Below are 15,661 nucleotides of genomic sequence, written 5' to 3'. Positions count from 1 at the left end.
CGGTCAATGGTACAGTGTATAATAACAAATAGTATAACATTTATATGCTTAATACAATGTACAAAGTAACATATAGTATCGTAATTGTATAGTAAACATATATCAGTGTAATACACATTAGGGTGGGTAGAATAATACATAGTGTTATATTAAAATGTATAAGGTATAGGGTGGTTTATAGCAATACAGTATATAATTTAATGTTGGGCTTATCTATGGCAGTATATAGTACGGTGTATGCTCGTGTGATGTAAGAGAATAAAGTTTAGATGGAAGCATATTATATAATTTTTACGATGTAGAATTGTAATGTATTACTTGCTGTTAGTAACTCAGCTTATTGTAGAGTATAGTAAATATACTGATGGTGCTATGCAGTTTATACTTTAGTTTTTATGTAGTTTATACTTTAGTTTTCTACGTGGTTGTTTACTAACTGCAGCTACATACTATTAACATTCCTTTCCTTTGTTAATGCTACTCCCTGCACCCTCCCTTGGTGCTGCTGATCCTGCATAATGCATGGGCATAATATGACTTTGAAACCCCCCCCGCCCACCTCCTACGCATTTCCCATGAATATGCTACATACCTCTTGATATGCACATTCTTTTTGTTAAGGCGCTCTTCTTCCACCTCCAACCCGAGCTTATATATAAGCTCCTAGCTTGGCAGTGTCTCATTCTTCACCTGAAGACGGCTGCTTGGGTTGTAGCCGAAACGTCGTGAGAATTATTTTATTTTATTATGTTTTATTTTTATTATTTTATTACTTCCCTTCTACGTGACTTTACCGAAAGAACCAAGAAGAAAAAGGGTGACTGATTATACCCTCGTTATAGGTGTAATGCTACACGGTGGGTTCCATCCTAACACTGACACCTGCTGCATATTTGGAGTTTGTGTGTCTCTCTCACTCTCCCTGTGGTTGCGTGGATATTTATCCAGGTCCTTCAGTTTTACCTCCACATTTAGAATCAACTTTATGCATTTTTGAGTATTTGCCTGCTATAAATATCCACGCAATAAGCTACTTCATTGAGCTATCATTTGTGATAGCCAGGTCGCTTCTGAAAACGAGCAACACACCTCAGTGGGCCTTACACCTGGAAAAATAAACAAAAGTTTTCTATAGGTGGTTTATTTACTATTTAGTTATTTTTATTAATGCGCGGGCCCATTACGTCACGTTGTGACGCAAGTACACACCATCAACATAAGCGAAACTGGTTATAAAAAGCTGGGGATAGAAAGATGGGGAACGGGTGCTTGCTACCCCAAACCATACCAGGGTCCCACGGAAAGGGGAAAGGGTGACTTTTTTAAGCAAGGGTAAAGAGGGATAAAAGCTAAATACAGCTGGCAAAGATAAGAAAAACATAAGAGGTGACCTAAACCAGCATTTTATCTTTCCACCCCTCTGAATCCGGCTCTTGTCTAATCTGCAGTGGTTATGCACCTTGTCCTCAGTCCCTGTCTCCCAACCCTCCATCCTGCTCACTTACTTCAGGTCTTGTATAAGGTGGGACCATCTGGCCTCGAGTTTAGGTGGATTCTTAACAAAGGGAGTATGTGAGAGTGTGGATGACCGGAATTGCATCACCTTGGTGAGCGTGTCGAGCTCGCCCAGCCAGTTCCCAAACATCTTGTCCAGATCTTCAGCATCATCGTGGTCACTGTCCTCCTCGGCTGGGTGCTCCAGCTCCTCGTCCGACTGCTCCATGTGACTGCGTACCGCTGTGTGTGTGTGTGTGCATACCGCTCTGTATCACTTCATACCGCTCAGCGCGCGCGCCTGCCGCTCTGTGTGTGCCTACCGCTCTGTGTGTGTGCGTATCGCTCTCTGTGCGCGTACCACTGTATGTGTGTGTGTACTGCTCTCTGTGTGTACACCGCTCTGTGTGTACCACTCTGTGTGTGCACCGTTCTGTGTGTGTACCGCTCTGTGTGTGTGTGTGTACCGCTCTGTGTCTGCACCAGTGTATGTGTGTACCACTGTGTATGTGTGCACCGCTCTGTGTGTGTGTGCACCGCTCTGTGTGTGTGTGCACCGCTCTGTGTGTGTGCACCGCTCTGTCTGTGTGTGCACCGCTCTGTCTGTGTGTGTACCGCTCTGTGTGTGTATCGCTCTGTGTGTGTACCAGTCTGTGTGTGTACCACTGTGTATGTGTGTACCGCTCTGTGTGTGTGTGTGTGTACCGCTGTGTGTGTGTGTGTACTAGTGTGTGCGCACCAGTCTGTGTGCGTGTGCGTACCACCCTGTGTGTGTGCGTACTGCTGTGCGTGTGTGTGTGCGTACCACTCTGTGTGCGTATCGATCTGTCAGCGTCTTGGACTGTTGAGAGCTTTCAGGCCAGAACCCTCGACTCCTCTACCTGTAAAATAAAACAAATCAAAAATACGAATGGAGTAAAAAAACTAAACCCACAGGCATGCTATTCTCAACAGTGACAAGTAGAAATACCATGCCAGTATAATGGTGGTAACAGTATCCACAATTGTTCTGCAGTACTACAGTAAGTTAGTCACATACAGCTAACCATCGATTATCTGGCGCGAGATTATCTGGCTTCCAACATTATCCGGCGGTCCCGGGCCGATCCGGCGAAACCAGCAAAACTTCTCCAAAGACTGCATCGGTCCGGCGATCTTCAAACACGTGGTTGTGTTGAAACAAGAGCGTAGTAGTAATACGTACACCACCCCATGCCGAGTCTTCGAGATTGGAGTGGAAAGTACGGTACAGTAAATACGGTAACTTTTTACATAAGGATATTTATTTTTGTCTATTTCTATTTTTATTTGAGAAGAGGCCTGACAGCTCGTTGGGACACTGTCCACAGGAAAGCCACCCACACATATTCTATCTAAAACCTGATTCCCACTACCATCCGGCCCAGAAGAATTCCCTCATCAAAACACTACACCATAGGGCCCACTGCATCTCCGACCAATACCACCTAGCCAGTGAACTGGAACACCAGGCCCTCAAGATGAATGGGTACTCGGACCGCATTATTCACAAAGCTGTTTATCCAACCATGGAGAAACAATCTCCTGAGAAACCAATCAAAACTATCACTTTACCATACATAGCAGGTGTTACCAAAAAAAAATCCAAAATCTTCAACAAACACAAGATCCAAGTACGATTCAATACAGTACACAAAATCCGTGATCTAATCCCATCTGTGAAGGAGGTCATTCCTGACATGCAATACCCTGGAGTCAACAAGCTGAGTTATACCTGCGGCAGCAGTTACATTGGGAAAACGAAACGACATGTCTCGGACCGTGTCCGCGAACACAAGGCAGATCTGAAACATGGCAGAACCAATACCTCTGCTGTAGCTGACTATTGTTATAACGCTGTGGGCTCGCATGATATTGTTTTTTCCGAGACCAAGTTACTCTGCAAACCTTCAGGCTACTATCAAAGGTTTGTTCATGACGCCATCCAGATATATAAACAGACAAAACTTCAAACGAGAAGATGGATATAAATTGCACAATCATTGGAAGGATGTTATCAACCAGGTAATGCCTTAACTGGTTGTTTGTTTCTACCTACGTTACTTTACCGAAAGAACCAAAGAGTATGTATTTTGATAATATTTTTTAAACCTGTATATACGAGTCCTGTACTAAATGTCTGTGTGTTGAAAGAAGACAGATAGGCACTGTAACTGACACAGCTCATGTGTAAACACTCAATGGAGTTAGACAAACATCCAAATAGAGGAGCACAAAACTTGAGCAATAATTGGTAGCAGTTATGGCTGCCTTCCCCATTCGTCTGTGGGCCTCTGAGCGAACAACTACTGAGCATATTAGATTCAATATGGTTATTGGCAGAAAATGGTTATCGGCAGATCCTTGTACTGTCACTTCTCGTCACATAATTCCAGGAACACACTGACGCACTTCTGCCATTGTGGAACCAACTTGAAAATGCCACCTTGATAGAACCATCACCAAACTGTTCCTTCCTCATCTTAGAATTAGGGGTGTAGCAACGAATCGATCGACTAATGTCCATTATGATATAAAGCTCACACACCACTCACGAATTGTGTTAGGTAACAAGAATTATGTTTGGGGCTCATATTCATTTTACTTGTTGGCCCATGAAAGAATTTAAAAAATACTTTTTCACGAGGATCATGTCAAGTTTTTGCAGTAGGTGGCGATGTTGCCGCTGATGTGTGTAATATGCATTCAACTATTTTCATGGTAATTATTTAGCACTGCTGTATTTGGTCCAATACCGATTACACGGTGGTTATGTTTTTCGCTTGACCCCACAGCCGTTCAGACGCTGCTGCTTTCTCACCACAACGAGGGAGAGAGATAATCCATTCTCGAGTTGAATTGTCACCCAGGAAAGCTACAATCACCGGGGGCGGCTCTTTACATCAGACTTATAATAAGCAAAGCATGCTTTGACATCTTTTAAATTCCGTACAAATTGAAATGCTTACATATGTGTAGCCGCCCCGATGACAGCAGGACGCATCTGCTGGAAAATCTGAACAAAGAAATGAGCTAAGCTGTCGATTCTTTCAAACTTAAACCTGATATTGCATTTTACCCTTTCTTGCTCTGTCGACGTCTGGAAACGTCATTAGTTTTTTTTCCAATTCCATTCCAATGGCATATGTGTACATTATGAAAATGAATCCGAAAGAAAAACGAGAATAAAATAACTTTATCGGTAATGAGGCTCCCACAAGGCCGTGCGGGAGGGAGTGGCACAGTTTTGTCGCTAGCTATCGGAGTGGTGGTCGTATCACTGCGGTTCTCTGCAGTGAGTAAAACATCTTTAAAAACAGCGGTGCTATTCCCCTCTAAATTAAATTAACGCTAACAGCTTACACGTTCTGAGATTCAGCGATGAATGGGACCCACCCTGCAACTTGCAGACATTTTGCAACAGGAACAGGTTTACCCGTATATACTTGTCTGTTTACATACTCGTGCAATAATAGTCACCCTATGTCTGTTTCATGCTTCTGTAACTTAATTGTAATTGCACCACGATCAGTCTAAACACAATCTGCCTGAGCTGACTTGCGCCACAGAGGATTTATTATTTAACACTGGCGCTGCCTGCCTGACAGCAAGAAGGCCCTGGGTGAGATTCCCGACTTGGGCATCTTTCCGTGTGGAGTTTGTGCTCCCCCTGTTCTGCGTGGGTTTCCCAGGGGTTCGCCAGTTTTCTCCTCTCATAGCTAAAAAAACCCAACACAACTGAAAATGGCCAAACATCCCAAAGCTAAAAAACACTGCAAATTACACAAACGGGATTATCCACAACAATACCATCCCTAGTGTGGAAACTTGGCAGGGCCCTCTGGAAAGTGTTGCGATACGGTGAGGATTTCCTGGGTTAATAAGCGTAATAATAGTAATGTTAGATGATACTGAGATACATGAAGTGAGATAGGGTATGTGGAAACCAGAAATTGATTCCCTGCTACAATTCGCATCAGGGACAAATCAGGTTGCTACCCTCTTGCAGACCAAAACCTCGACGTATTTCTCAGTGAGCCTAGGCCTATCAATCGTGCAGAATTCTATCAAACTTCAAGACAACACCCCCAAGATCTCAGTACAAAGACGTAAATTCCCGGATTTTCGGGGTCAAGCCCAGACAGGTGGCGACCCTATAGGCAGCGATATCAGCACCGACCCGTCCTGACTGGCGTAGGCAAGCCTGGTCACAACAACAATAACCGCCATCCACCACGAAGTGGCAGTGACGTCACCACAGCACTTGTGCCAAGCTACGAGCACTTTAAGGCCACGTGAAGTGTCGAACGCCCGCTGGTAGGTCACAGGACAGGCAAAAGTGCCATGGGTTAACTGATTGAGATGACTGGCCGATGCACCACCTGTGATTACCGTATTTTCCCGCATATAATCCGTGGGGTATACCACTTTTTACAAACAAGACCCTGCGGGGTATATGGAGGTGCGGGCTATCCCAAAAATATTTTACACGTGTGACATGTCATAACTCGTTTAATTTTTTCATGGTAGGACTATCCACTATGCAACACTTACCTTTGACTAAAGCACTGCTGAATAAACCACTCACACTAAAATTGCACATGGTATCGCGTTTTAAATGATTTAAATTGTTTGTACAATGAAACGACAATGTTTTAAGTGGGTGCACTTTGTTTACCGTAATACTTCAGTGGCTGTAGGGGGGTGTGAAAGTTTCAGCTGAGGCTATGGATTGTACATTGGGAAGGGCCTTAACAAGTGTCTCCTCGACGTGGAATCATAATTGCCAAGTCCCTTAGGCCGCTGCTATTAGCCGAGCACTATACAGTCGCGACCATGAGCTTTGTTTCAAACTTCCAATGGCTTTGTTGCCAGAAGGCAATGGCGTTACCGTAGTGCCGCTATTGTCTACGCAATGCGCAATCTACCAGTGCTAAAACTGTACTTACTTATCTACCAGTTATGTGTTACTATTTATTGGATATTTACTTTTGTTAAATATATACTGTTCACTCGTTTCCGGTTAGTTTGTTTTCTTTGTGCACGTTATGATTTTAATGTTAACAATTCATAGTGGAATGAATTACAAATGTAAACTTTGTATTACTATGATGGAATTAAGCTGCGGTAACAACGTTAAAGATATGAAGGCATGCGGGGTATATGGAGATGCAGCCTATCTGAAATTTGTTGTACACAAAACGCTATTTTTGCGGGGTATATGCGTCTGCAGGTTTCATGCGTATGCAGGCTATATGGGGGAAAATACGGGACTACTGCGCCAACGAAAAGTGGTCAAACAACCACCACCACAACCACCACACAACCACCACAACCAAACAACCACCACAACCAAACAACCACCACCAAACAACCACCACAACCAAACAACCACCACCAAACAACCACCACAACCAAAAAAACCTACACTACCACCACAACCAAACAACCTCCACCACCACAACCAAACCGCCTCCACCACCACAACCAAACCGCCTCCACCACCACAACCAAACAACCTCCACCACCACAACCAAACAACCCCCACCAAACAACCACCACAACCAAAAAAACCTACACTACCACCACAACCAAACAACCTCCACCACCACAACCAAACAACCTCCACCACCACAACCAAACAACCTCCACCACCACAACCAAACAACCTCCACCACAACCAAACAGCCTCCACCACCACAACCAAACAGCCTCCACCACCACAACCAAACCGCCTCCACCACCACAACCAAACAACCTCCATCAATACAACCAAACAACCTCCACCACCACAATCAAACAGCCTCCACCACCACAACCAAACCGCCTCCACCACCACAACCAAACAACCACCACCATCAAACAACCACCACAACCAAACAGCCTCCACCACCACAACCAAACCGCCTCCACCACCACAACCAAACAACCACCACCATCAAACAACCACCACAACCAAACAATTACCACCAAACAACCACCACCACAACCAAATGACTACCAACACCAAACAACTACCACCACCAAACAACCACCACAACTAAATAACCACCACCACAACCAAACAACCACAACCAAACAACCACTACCATACCCAAACAACCACCAAACAACCACGAAACAACCACTACAACCAACGTGCCGTGGGGGGGGGGGGAGGACATTATCCACCGGTGATTTGGCAAGATTGTGGTGACATTTCAGCGGACATTATCTCCAGTTTGCAAACGCTGCCGCCAACGATGTTCTTGGGACTCAGGAAGATGTGCTCCCACAGAGCTTGGAGAGCTGAATTGAGTTCAAAAGAACTCGTAAACAGACAGCTTGTGAAAGACCTCAACGCAAAGATCCCTGGGGTTTGATCTTCCACAAACCTCATTATCCACAATAAACCGCATTTGCACAAACCATGGCAGGAGATAAGGATACCTGATGCACACATCTAAAATAAATAAATAAATACATCCGGTATTGTGCGACTGTGGTCATCCAGAACAGACCGAAACATCAAATAACGACACAATTCCAAATCTACCAGTACGAAGGAGACATCACAGCGATACACTAAAATTTGATTTAAAGCTTTCGTGACTGCAGGGATTAATCTTCTTGGTTCTTTCGGTAAAGTCACGTAGAAGGGAAATAATAAAATAATAAAAATAAAACATCATAAAATAATTCTCACGACGTTCCGGCCACAACGCAAGCAGCCGTCCTCAGGTGAAGAACAGGTCTGTCGGAAAGACAGCGTCTGAATGAAACACCACCAGGCTTGGAGCGTATATTTAAGCTGGGTTGGAGGGGGAAGAGTGCCTTGACAAAATAATTTGCATATCAAGAGGAATTTAGCATATTTATGGGAAATGCAGATATGGGATTAGTAATTACTTGTGGAATGCGTAGGAGGTGGGCGGGGCGTTTCAAAGTCATAATATGCCCGTGCATTATGCAGGCTTAGCAGCATCAAAGGGAGGGAGTAGAGTTAGCATCAATAAAGGGAAGGAATGTTAATAGTATAGAGCTGCAGCAACTAATATGCTTATAGACTATACATTGTAATATTACACTATGTATTATTCTACCCACCCTACTGTATACCACACTGCTGTATATTCACTATACAATTACGATACTATATATTACCTTATACATTGTATTAAACATTACACTTTTATACTATTTATTATTATACAATCTGCTATACACTATACCATTGACCGTCGCGTGAAAGGTACTAAGAGGAAGCAACGAAATATGTCAATAGGAGAGTGGTGGTAGGAGACTTGCAGCGGAGCAAAGAATCCATTCTCTGCTGAGAATAAAAGATATATAGTCAATGCCAGTGAGTGGACTGCGGTCTGAAAGTCACCGTAAACGTGAACACAATCAGTTAAGATCCGAAATAGTTTATTACGTCCTTCCAATGATCGGTTGAAATTGTCTCTGTGTTTGTATATGTGGATTGCCTCATGAACTAATCTCTCATGGTAGCCAGATGGCCTGCAGAGAACCTCTGTCTTGGAGAAATCAATATCATGTGAGCCCACTGAATTGTAACAGTGATCTACCACGGCTGAGGTGTTTGTCCTACCGTGTTTCAAGTCTGCTTTATGTTCACGGATGCGGTCCGAGACATGTCGTTTGGTTTCTCCAATGTAACTGCTACCACAGAGGCAACTTAGTTTGTAGACGGCAGGGTACTGTATGTCTGGAACTGCATCTTTTACAGACGGGACCAGATCACGGATTTTATGTACTGTGTTGAATCGAACCTGTATCTTGTGTTTAATCAGGATTTTGGAGATCTTTTTTGTGACCCCAGCAATGTAGGGTAAGGTGATGGTCTTGAGAGGCTCCTCAACAGGATCCTTCTTGATGGTTGGAGTGATGGCTTTGCGGATTGTGTAGTCGGAGTAACCATTAGCCTTAAGAGCTTGGCATACGTGTTGGAGTTCACTGGCAATGTGTTCCTGGTCGGAAATGCATTGGGCTCTATGGTATAGAGTCTTGATGAGGGTGGGAATCCGGTTTTAGGTAAGCATCCGTATGGGTGGCTTTCCTGTAGACAGAGTGGCTCATTGAACCATCAGGTCTCCTTTTAATTAGGACATCCAAAAAGGGTAGCTTGCCATCTTTTTCGACTTCCATGGTGAATCTGATGGCTGGGTGTATGGAATTGATGTGGTCGAGAAATCGGTCCAGAGCAGGCCGGCCATGTAGCCAGATGACAAAAGTGTCATCTACGTAGAGTGGCAGTCTGGATGGCGTCAGTCTCAAATTTCTCCATGAAGACGTTGGCTACAACTGGAGATAGGGGGGATCCCATTGGGGTGCCCTCAGTTTGCTTGTAGAAAGTTCCATTCCAGGTGAAGTATGTATTGGTTAAGCAGTGTCTCACCAGGGGGGGTACCCCAGCATTCAGTCCTTGATGAACCAAGTCTTCAATGATTGCGATGGTGTCAGGTACAGGAACTTTGGTGAATAAGGAAACCACATCAAAACTGACAAGCAGGTCGTCTGGGGACAGGGAAATCCCCTTGATTGTCGATACCAGGTCAGTAGAGTTTAGTACCACAGAAGTGGTTTTTCCAGTGAAAGGCAGTAGGATTTCAGACAGAAAACGAGCCAGTTTGTATGTGGGGGAGTTGATCGTAGAGACAATGGGACGAAGAGGTGTATCTTCATTATGTATCTTTGGCAAGCCATATAATCTTGGTGGCCTGGCTGCAGAAGGTTTCAACGAGAACTGTTTGGTCTGATCAAATGACTGCGTCAGGCTGGCAATTCGGCATCGGGGGCGAGCGTTGGGCGTGAGTGCTGTGGGAAGAGTAATGGACATGAGGGTTTTGTGTTGAAGACAAATTGAATGAGTATACACACACACAAGACATGGAGAACGACACAGAGAGACAATAATAAGAGGTCTATTATATGTCAAACTCAGTTTTGCCCAATGTGGAATTTTCCAACCCTGTGTGTTCTCACTCAAAAGCACTTTTTAGACTCTATGGGATGTTTTTGCCAGTATCCAGAACGATCAAAAATAAGACTAGGTTTAAACCTTCCTGGTAATAAAACAGGTGTTAAGATGTTCAAACACCAAATAGATACCTTTTGCAAGGCATCAAGTCTGCATTAACCACACAAGTTGTGGCAACAAATGCAAACAAACATGCTCTGATAATATAAACATTTTGTTTTAAACTGTTTGGCTTACACCAGAAGACAGCAGTCTTTATAGTCTAGTCTCACCAGTGTTAAGACCAGAGAACGCCAAAAGGTTAAAAGTACAAAAACAATGCAAGTATCAGAACACATAGCTCAGGTCGAGCAGTTATATCTAGTTAGAGTTATAATAATATCAGAGCATGTTTGTTTGTGTGTTTTGCCACAAGTATGTGGTAAATGCAGACTGGATGCCTTGAAAAATTGATCTATTTGGTGTTTGAACATCTTAACACCTCACGTTTTAGTGCCAGAAAGGAAAAAGCCTATTATTATTTTTCATCGGCTTTTTAGACTTTTGGATTTTCTAAATTTTTCTCCAAGACATAGAACACTATTAAAAAAAAATCAGCATTCTACAGGGTCGTGCTAAGTGACATCTGCATGAACTGCAATACAACATTGTAAGTAGTGATGTTAAAAAAACACTGAAGTGCAATATTTGAGTGAAGAAGTCTGGAAGGCATTGGAAAGCAAAAAATTACATGAAAAGCCACTGATGAGCAGAGAACCGAAGTAAAGTTCCAAAGCACATAAAGAGCTGCTGTTTCAGTACGTGGTTTGCTTATCACTGGAAGGCATTCATAGCCCACAACCACTCCTTAACACAGCAGCACATGTGCTTACATTTTAGCCACGCGGTAAGGCAGCACGGCTAATGCACAATGGGGGGGGAGGGAAACATTGCTGCTGCTGTCGTCTCGAGAGACCGTGAAGTGGCAACACCCTGACCCAGCACAGCCCACAAAAGTTGGACGCATATAAGGTCGCAAAGCTGACACGGTTTCACAACCGGCAAATCCCACTTAATAACGGTGACTTTGCTTGCACCTGACAGTGACGCCCCAAAATACATTGGAAAGGGGACTGGGTTCACGAGCCAGTGACAATTCTCAAGCGAACGCTTGCACTGCAATATTGAGAATCGTTCACTGTAAAAGCGGTCCCAATGTCACGCAGTATAAAAATACTCAATCTATTTTTTGGTGCGAGAAAAAGCCATCACACATCAACGTTTCTCAACTGTGCATAAATACAGTGCGTCCCCAAAGGGGCAACTGTACATCAAGCCTTGGCTCATTCCACATCATTCAATCTGGCCCTCAATGCAAAGCATTTGGACAGCGCTGACATTAGATAGGAGAACTCTTGTTCGACACGACACAGCCACTCCCACCGCTGGCCCACCAGTCTCTCAATCACATCCATGCGCTCTCCGGCCCCGAAAACTGAAATCGTCTGAAAACAAAATCAACATTTGTGCACACGGCAGACACCTGTGGCCACACTGGGGCGCCTGAATGCCATGACTGAGAGTTGGGAGGCTCAAGTTGTCCCTATAGGATCTTGCTATAGGATCTGACAGATAGAATGCCTATCATTCCTCCCCTCGTCTACACCGGGATCGTCCCTCCCTATTACACGTGGGCGTTTTACGGCAAAGAGGAGCGACCTGGAAGTGACAGCACATTACTTGAGCTATAAGTGTTTGTGAGGAGCATAAAACAAGCAAACAAACCACCACGGCTAACAGTGGGAGTTATCCACAGGTTGCTTCATGTCTCATAAGAATTGCGTAACAACTGCCTAACGTCTACGATTCATCCAGGGTGGTGATGATTCCGATGATGCCCGGTCATGATGATTATGATGCCGGGTGATGATGATTGTGGTGAAGATGCCTGTTGATTGAAGCGTGGGCAAATAACTCCTGTTACATTCTTTGGTTCTTTCGGTAAAGTCACGTAGATAGAAAATAAAAAATAAAGTGAATAAAAATAATAAAAATAAAAAATATATATTGAAAAAATAAAAACACTAATGTAAACTGCAGCCTGGTTCTTAATCGGGGTGAGTGCACTGGCAGTCTATAATGTAGAATGTAGCCTGGCTATTACGTTTGGTGAGTGTACCGGCAGTCTATAATGTAGACTATAGCCTGGTTCTTAACCTGAGTGAGTGTACTGGCAGTCTATAATGTAGACTTATTCTTGGTTCTTTCGGTCGTGGTTTTATTTTTAATTTTATTTTTATTACCGAAAGAACCAATAATAAGTCTACATTATAGACTCCCAGTACGCTCACTCAGGTTAAGAACCAGGCTACAGTCTACATTATAGACTCATAATATAGGTTTTTGGGTCAGATCGCATTATTTATAAATGTGTCGTAACCCTCCACCACCCGACACGGCCAAACAGTAAAAAAATTTCAAAGGACAAAATAATTTACTTCTTTAGCCCACCGGTGTGCTGAAGAGAGAATCAACAGCATTTTGAAATCTGAGTGTGACGTTTCACTGATAATTACAATCAGCTTCATCGGGCAAGAATGGTGAAGCTCTCCTGTTGCTCCCGGTCTTAAATAGAGCAGCATCAGGATGACGTCATCATTTAATTCAATTCAATCTGGTGCAGTGATTCGAGGCAAAGAGGGGGAGGGTATTGTAAATATATAGATTGGTAATCATTCAATTGTTATTCATTGGTATTTGTTTCCCTTATACGGAATTGTAATTGTATTTATTTAATAATACGCTTCCAGGCCGCACTAAGCCTGTAGCTGTCAGAGCGATTGAAGTTATTTCTGTTTCTCTCAATTTCAATGGATTCCCTAATTAGTCTTGGCCAGTAATAATTCGTTTTACACAACACACGTTATCAAAATCAATTGAGTGTCCTTGTTGACAAGTATGCTCTGCCACTGCCGACAGTTGTGTTTGAGATAATTTAATGTTTCTTTGGTGTTCTTTTAATCTTACGCCGTGTCGGGTGGTGGAGGGTTACAACAAATTTATAAATAACGCGATCTGACCTAAAAACCTATACAGTGATACCTCGGTTCACGAACGCTTCGGTTCACGAACAACTCGGTTCACGAACAGAAAATTTCATAAAAATATGCTCCGGTTCACGAACTCCGCTTCGGTTCACGAACAGGAGCCGCAGCCATTTTAATGCTAATTCCAGGCTGTCACATGGTCGTGACTTCCTGTAGGAAGATCGTGGAGAGAAGCAGAGACACAGAAAGAAATACTGTGAGTACTGTGAAGACACTTTCAGTGACTTTTTGATTTTTGGTGTGCTTTTTAGCACATACAGTACTGTACTGTACTCCTGTACTGTACAATACTGTACTTAATGTATTGTACAGTTCACCCGTTTGAGTGCTTACTGTACTGGAGTGCTTACTGTACTGGAGGGTTATGCAGCGCAGGAAGAGACAAGTGACATTGGACAGATTTTTCAGCAAAACTGAGCCTGCAGCTAGGAGACAAAGGAGAGAGGAAACCCCTGTAGGAGATCCCCCTGATGTCCTTATGGAGGGGGACTCTCCCTCCAAACAATAACCGCCTCCCACCCGCCTCCCACCTGCCTTCCTCCATGCCAGAAGTCATCTCAAGCAAGGTTAGTGTTCTCTCTTTATACATTACTATACTGTACAGTACTACAGTAATGTGTATTGTCATTTGTTTCATATTTTTGTGCTTCAAAAACCCAAAAAAAAAGGTCAGAACGGATTAACCGGATTTACATTGAACCCTATGGGAAAATGTGCCTCGGTTCACGACCAATTCGGTTCACGACCAGAGTCAGTTCACGAATTAAGTTCGTGAACCGAGGTATCACTGTATTATGAATAATATTGGTCACGAAAGCCTACGTTTTACATTATAGACTGCCGGTGCACTCACCAAACTTAATAACCAGGCTACATTCTACAGTATAGATTGCCAGTAAACTCACTCCGATTAAGAACCAGGCTACAGTCTACATTGTTGTTTTTTTCTTTTTTCTTTTTTATTCACTTTATTTTTATTTTCTATCCATGTGGCTTTACCGAAAGAACCAAAGAATATTAATTTCTGCAGTCACAAAAGTTAAGTAAAAATGTAACTCCTGTTATCTTCGTTTATCTGGAGCAGTCCACTTGGATAGCAGTATTACTTCTCAACTACATCTATATATATAAAAGGGAAATTTGTGAATATGTGCGTCTTTTACAAATGTTTAGCATAATTCCCAACATGCAACAAACTTGAAATTTGGCATGTGGGTAGCTTCCAGACTGTACACAATGCAAAAAGTATAAAAAATACTTTTGTATTTGGGGGGGGGGGGAATTACCATTAAGTGTGTGGCGTCAACCCGCATATGGGACTGGCGACAATCGATATCTGGTGAGCGTTTGTGGTATCAGTTAAACGGGAATAGGCCGATTCTAAAGAAATCTACAACCTTCGACTCCTTTGCGCGATTTAAAGAACCGAATCTTGGCGCGCGAGCGTAAGTTTTACTTCCAACGCGCGTTGGGTTTTATTTTAATTAATGAGGTAATGATCAAAGTTTTCTTTTCCTTTGTATATGTTATGTTTTTAAGTTTTGAGAAGTTTTGAAATATATTTTCCCCCGGGCAACGCCGGGTACTTGGAAGCTAGTTGCGAATAAGAGGAATTGTAAAACAGTACATCCATATAACAGATAATAGGGCCTTCACTGAACCAACATCTGGTAATGGTAAAGCTGTTAATTTTAATATGTACAGACAGAATGAACAGAGTTATTAAGACTTTACGCGCTAGACTGGAAAGCACAGACCATACATTTCACGCATTTATGAGTTTAGAGCCATAACTTAACACGTTACTATGAGCCACAAATCCGCACTTTCAAGTATTGTACATATGACAACATAGATCCATCAGGGTGGCGTAGTGGGGACACTCGTGCCTCAAGCAAGAAGGGACTGGGTTTGATCCCCGACTCGGGCGCCCTTCTGCATTCAGTCGGTGTGTTCTCTCCCCCTGTTCTGCAGGGTTTACACTCTGGGATCTCCGCTTTTCCTCCCAAAGCTAAACCAAACACACAATTCTAGATTTGAAGCTTTCGTGACTGCAAGGATTCATATTCTTAGGTTTTTTCGG

The 15,661-nt window shown here is 43.2% G+C and overlaps 1 protein-coding gene across 2 annotated transcripts in view; it reads right to left on the bottom strand.

The window, feature by feature from the left end:
• RAPH1 (Ras association (RalGDS/AF-6) and pleckstrin homology domains 1) overlaps positions 1–15,661 on the bottom strand; it is a 96,114-nt gene that overhangs the window by 67,565 nt on the left and 12,888 nt on the right. For both annotated transcript variants that reach the window (XM_061572837.1, XM_061572844.1), the window contains exons 2-3: positions 2,300–2,375; positions 1,604–1,737 (exon numbers count right to left, since the gene is read on the bottom strand). In XM_061572837.1, the coding sequence (XP_061428821.1) occupies positions 1,604–1,723 (120 nt within the window). In that variant the 5' untranslated portion in view covers positions 1,724–1,737; positions 2,300–2,375. The remainder of the gene's footprint in view (positions 1–1,603; positions 1,738–2,299; positions 2,376–15,661) is intronic.

Source organism: Lethenteron reissneri, chromosome 7 (assembly GCF_015708825.2).
Source record: "Lethenteron reissneri isolate LAM-NWPU_2019-01 chromosome 7, ASM1570882v1, whole genome shotgun sequence".
Lineage (NCBI taxonomy): Eukaryota > Metazoa > Chordata > Hyperoartia > Petromyzontiformes > Petromyzontidae > Lethenteron > Lethenteron reissneri.
The sequence above is the reverse complement of the archived record's forward strand: the minus strand, read 5'-3'. Positions and strand labels throughout refer to the sequence as shown.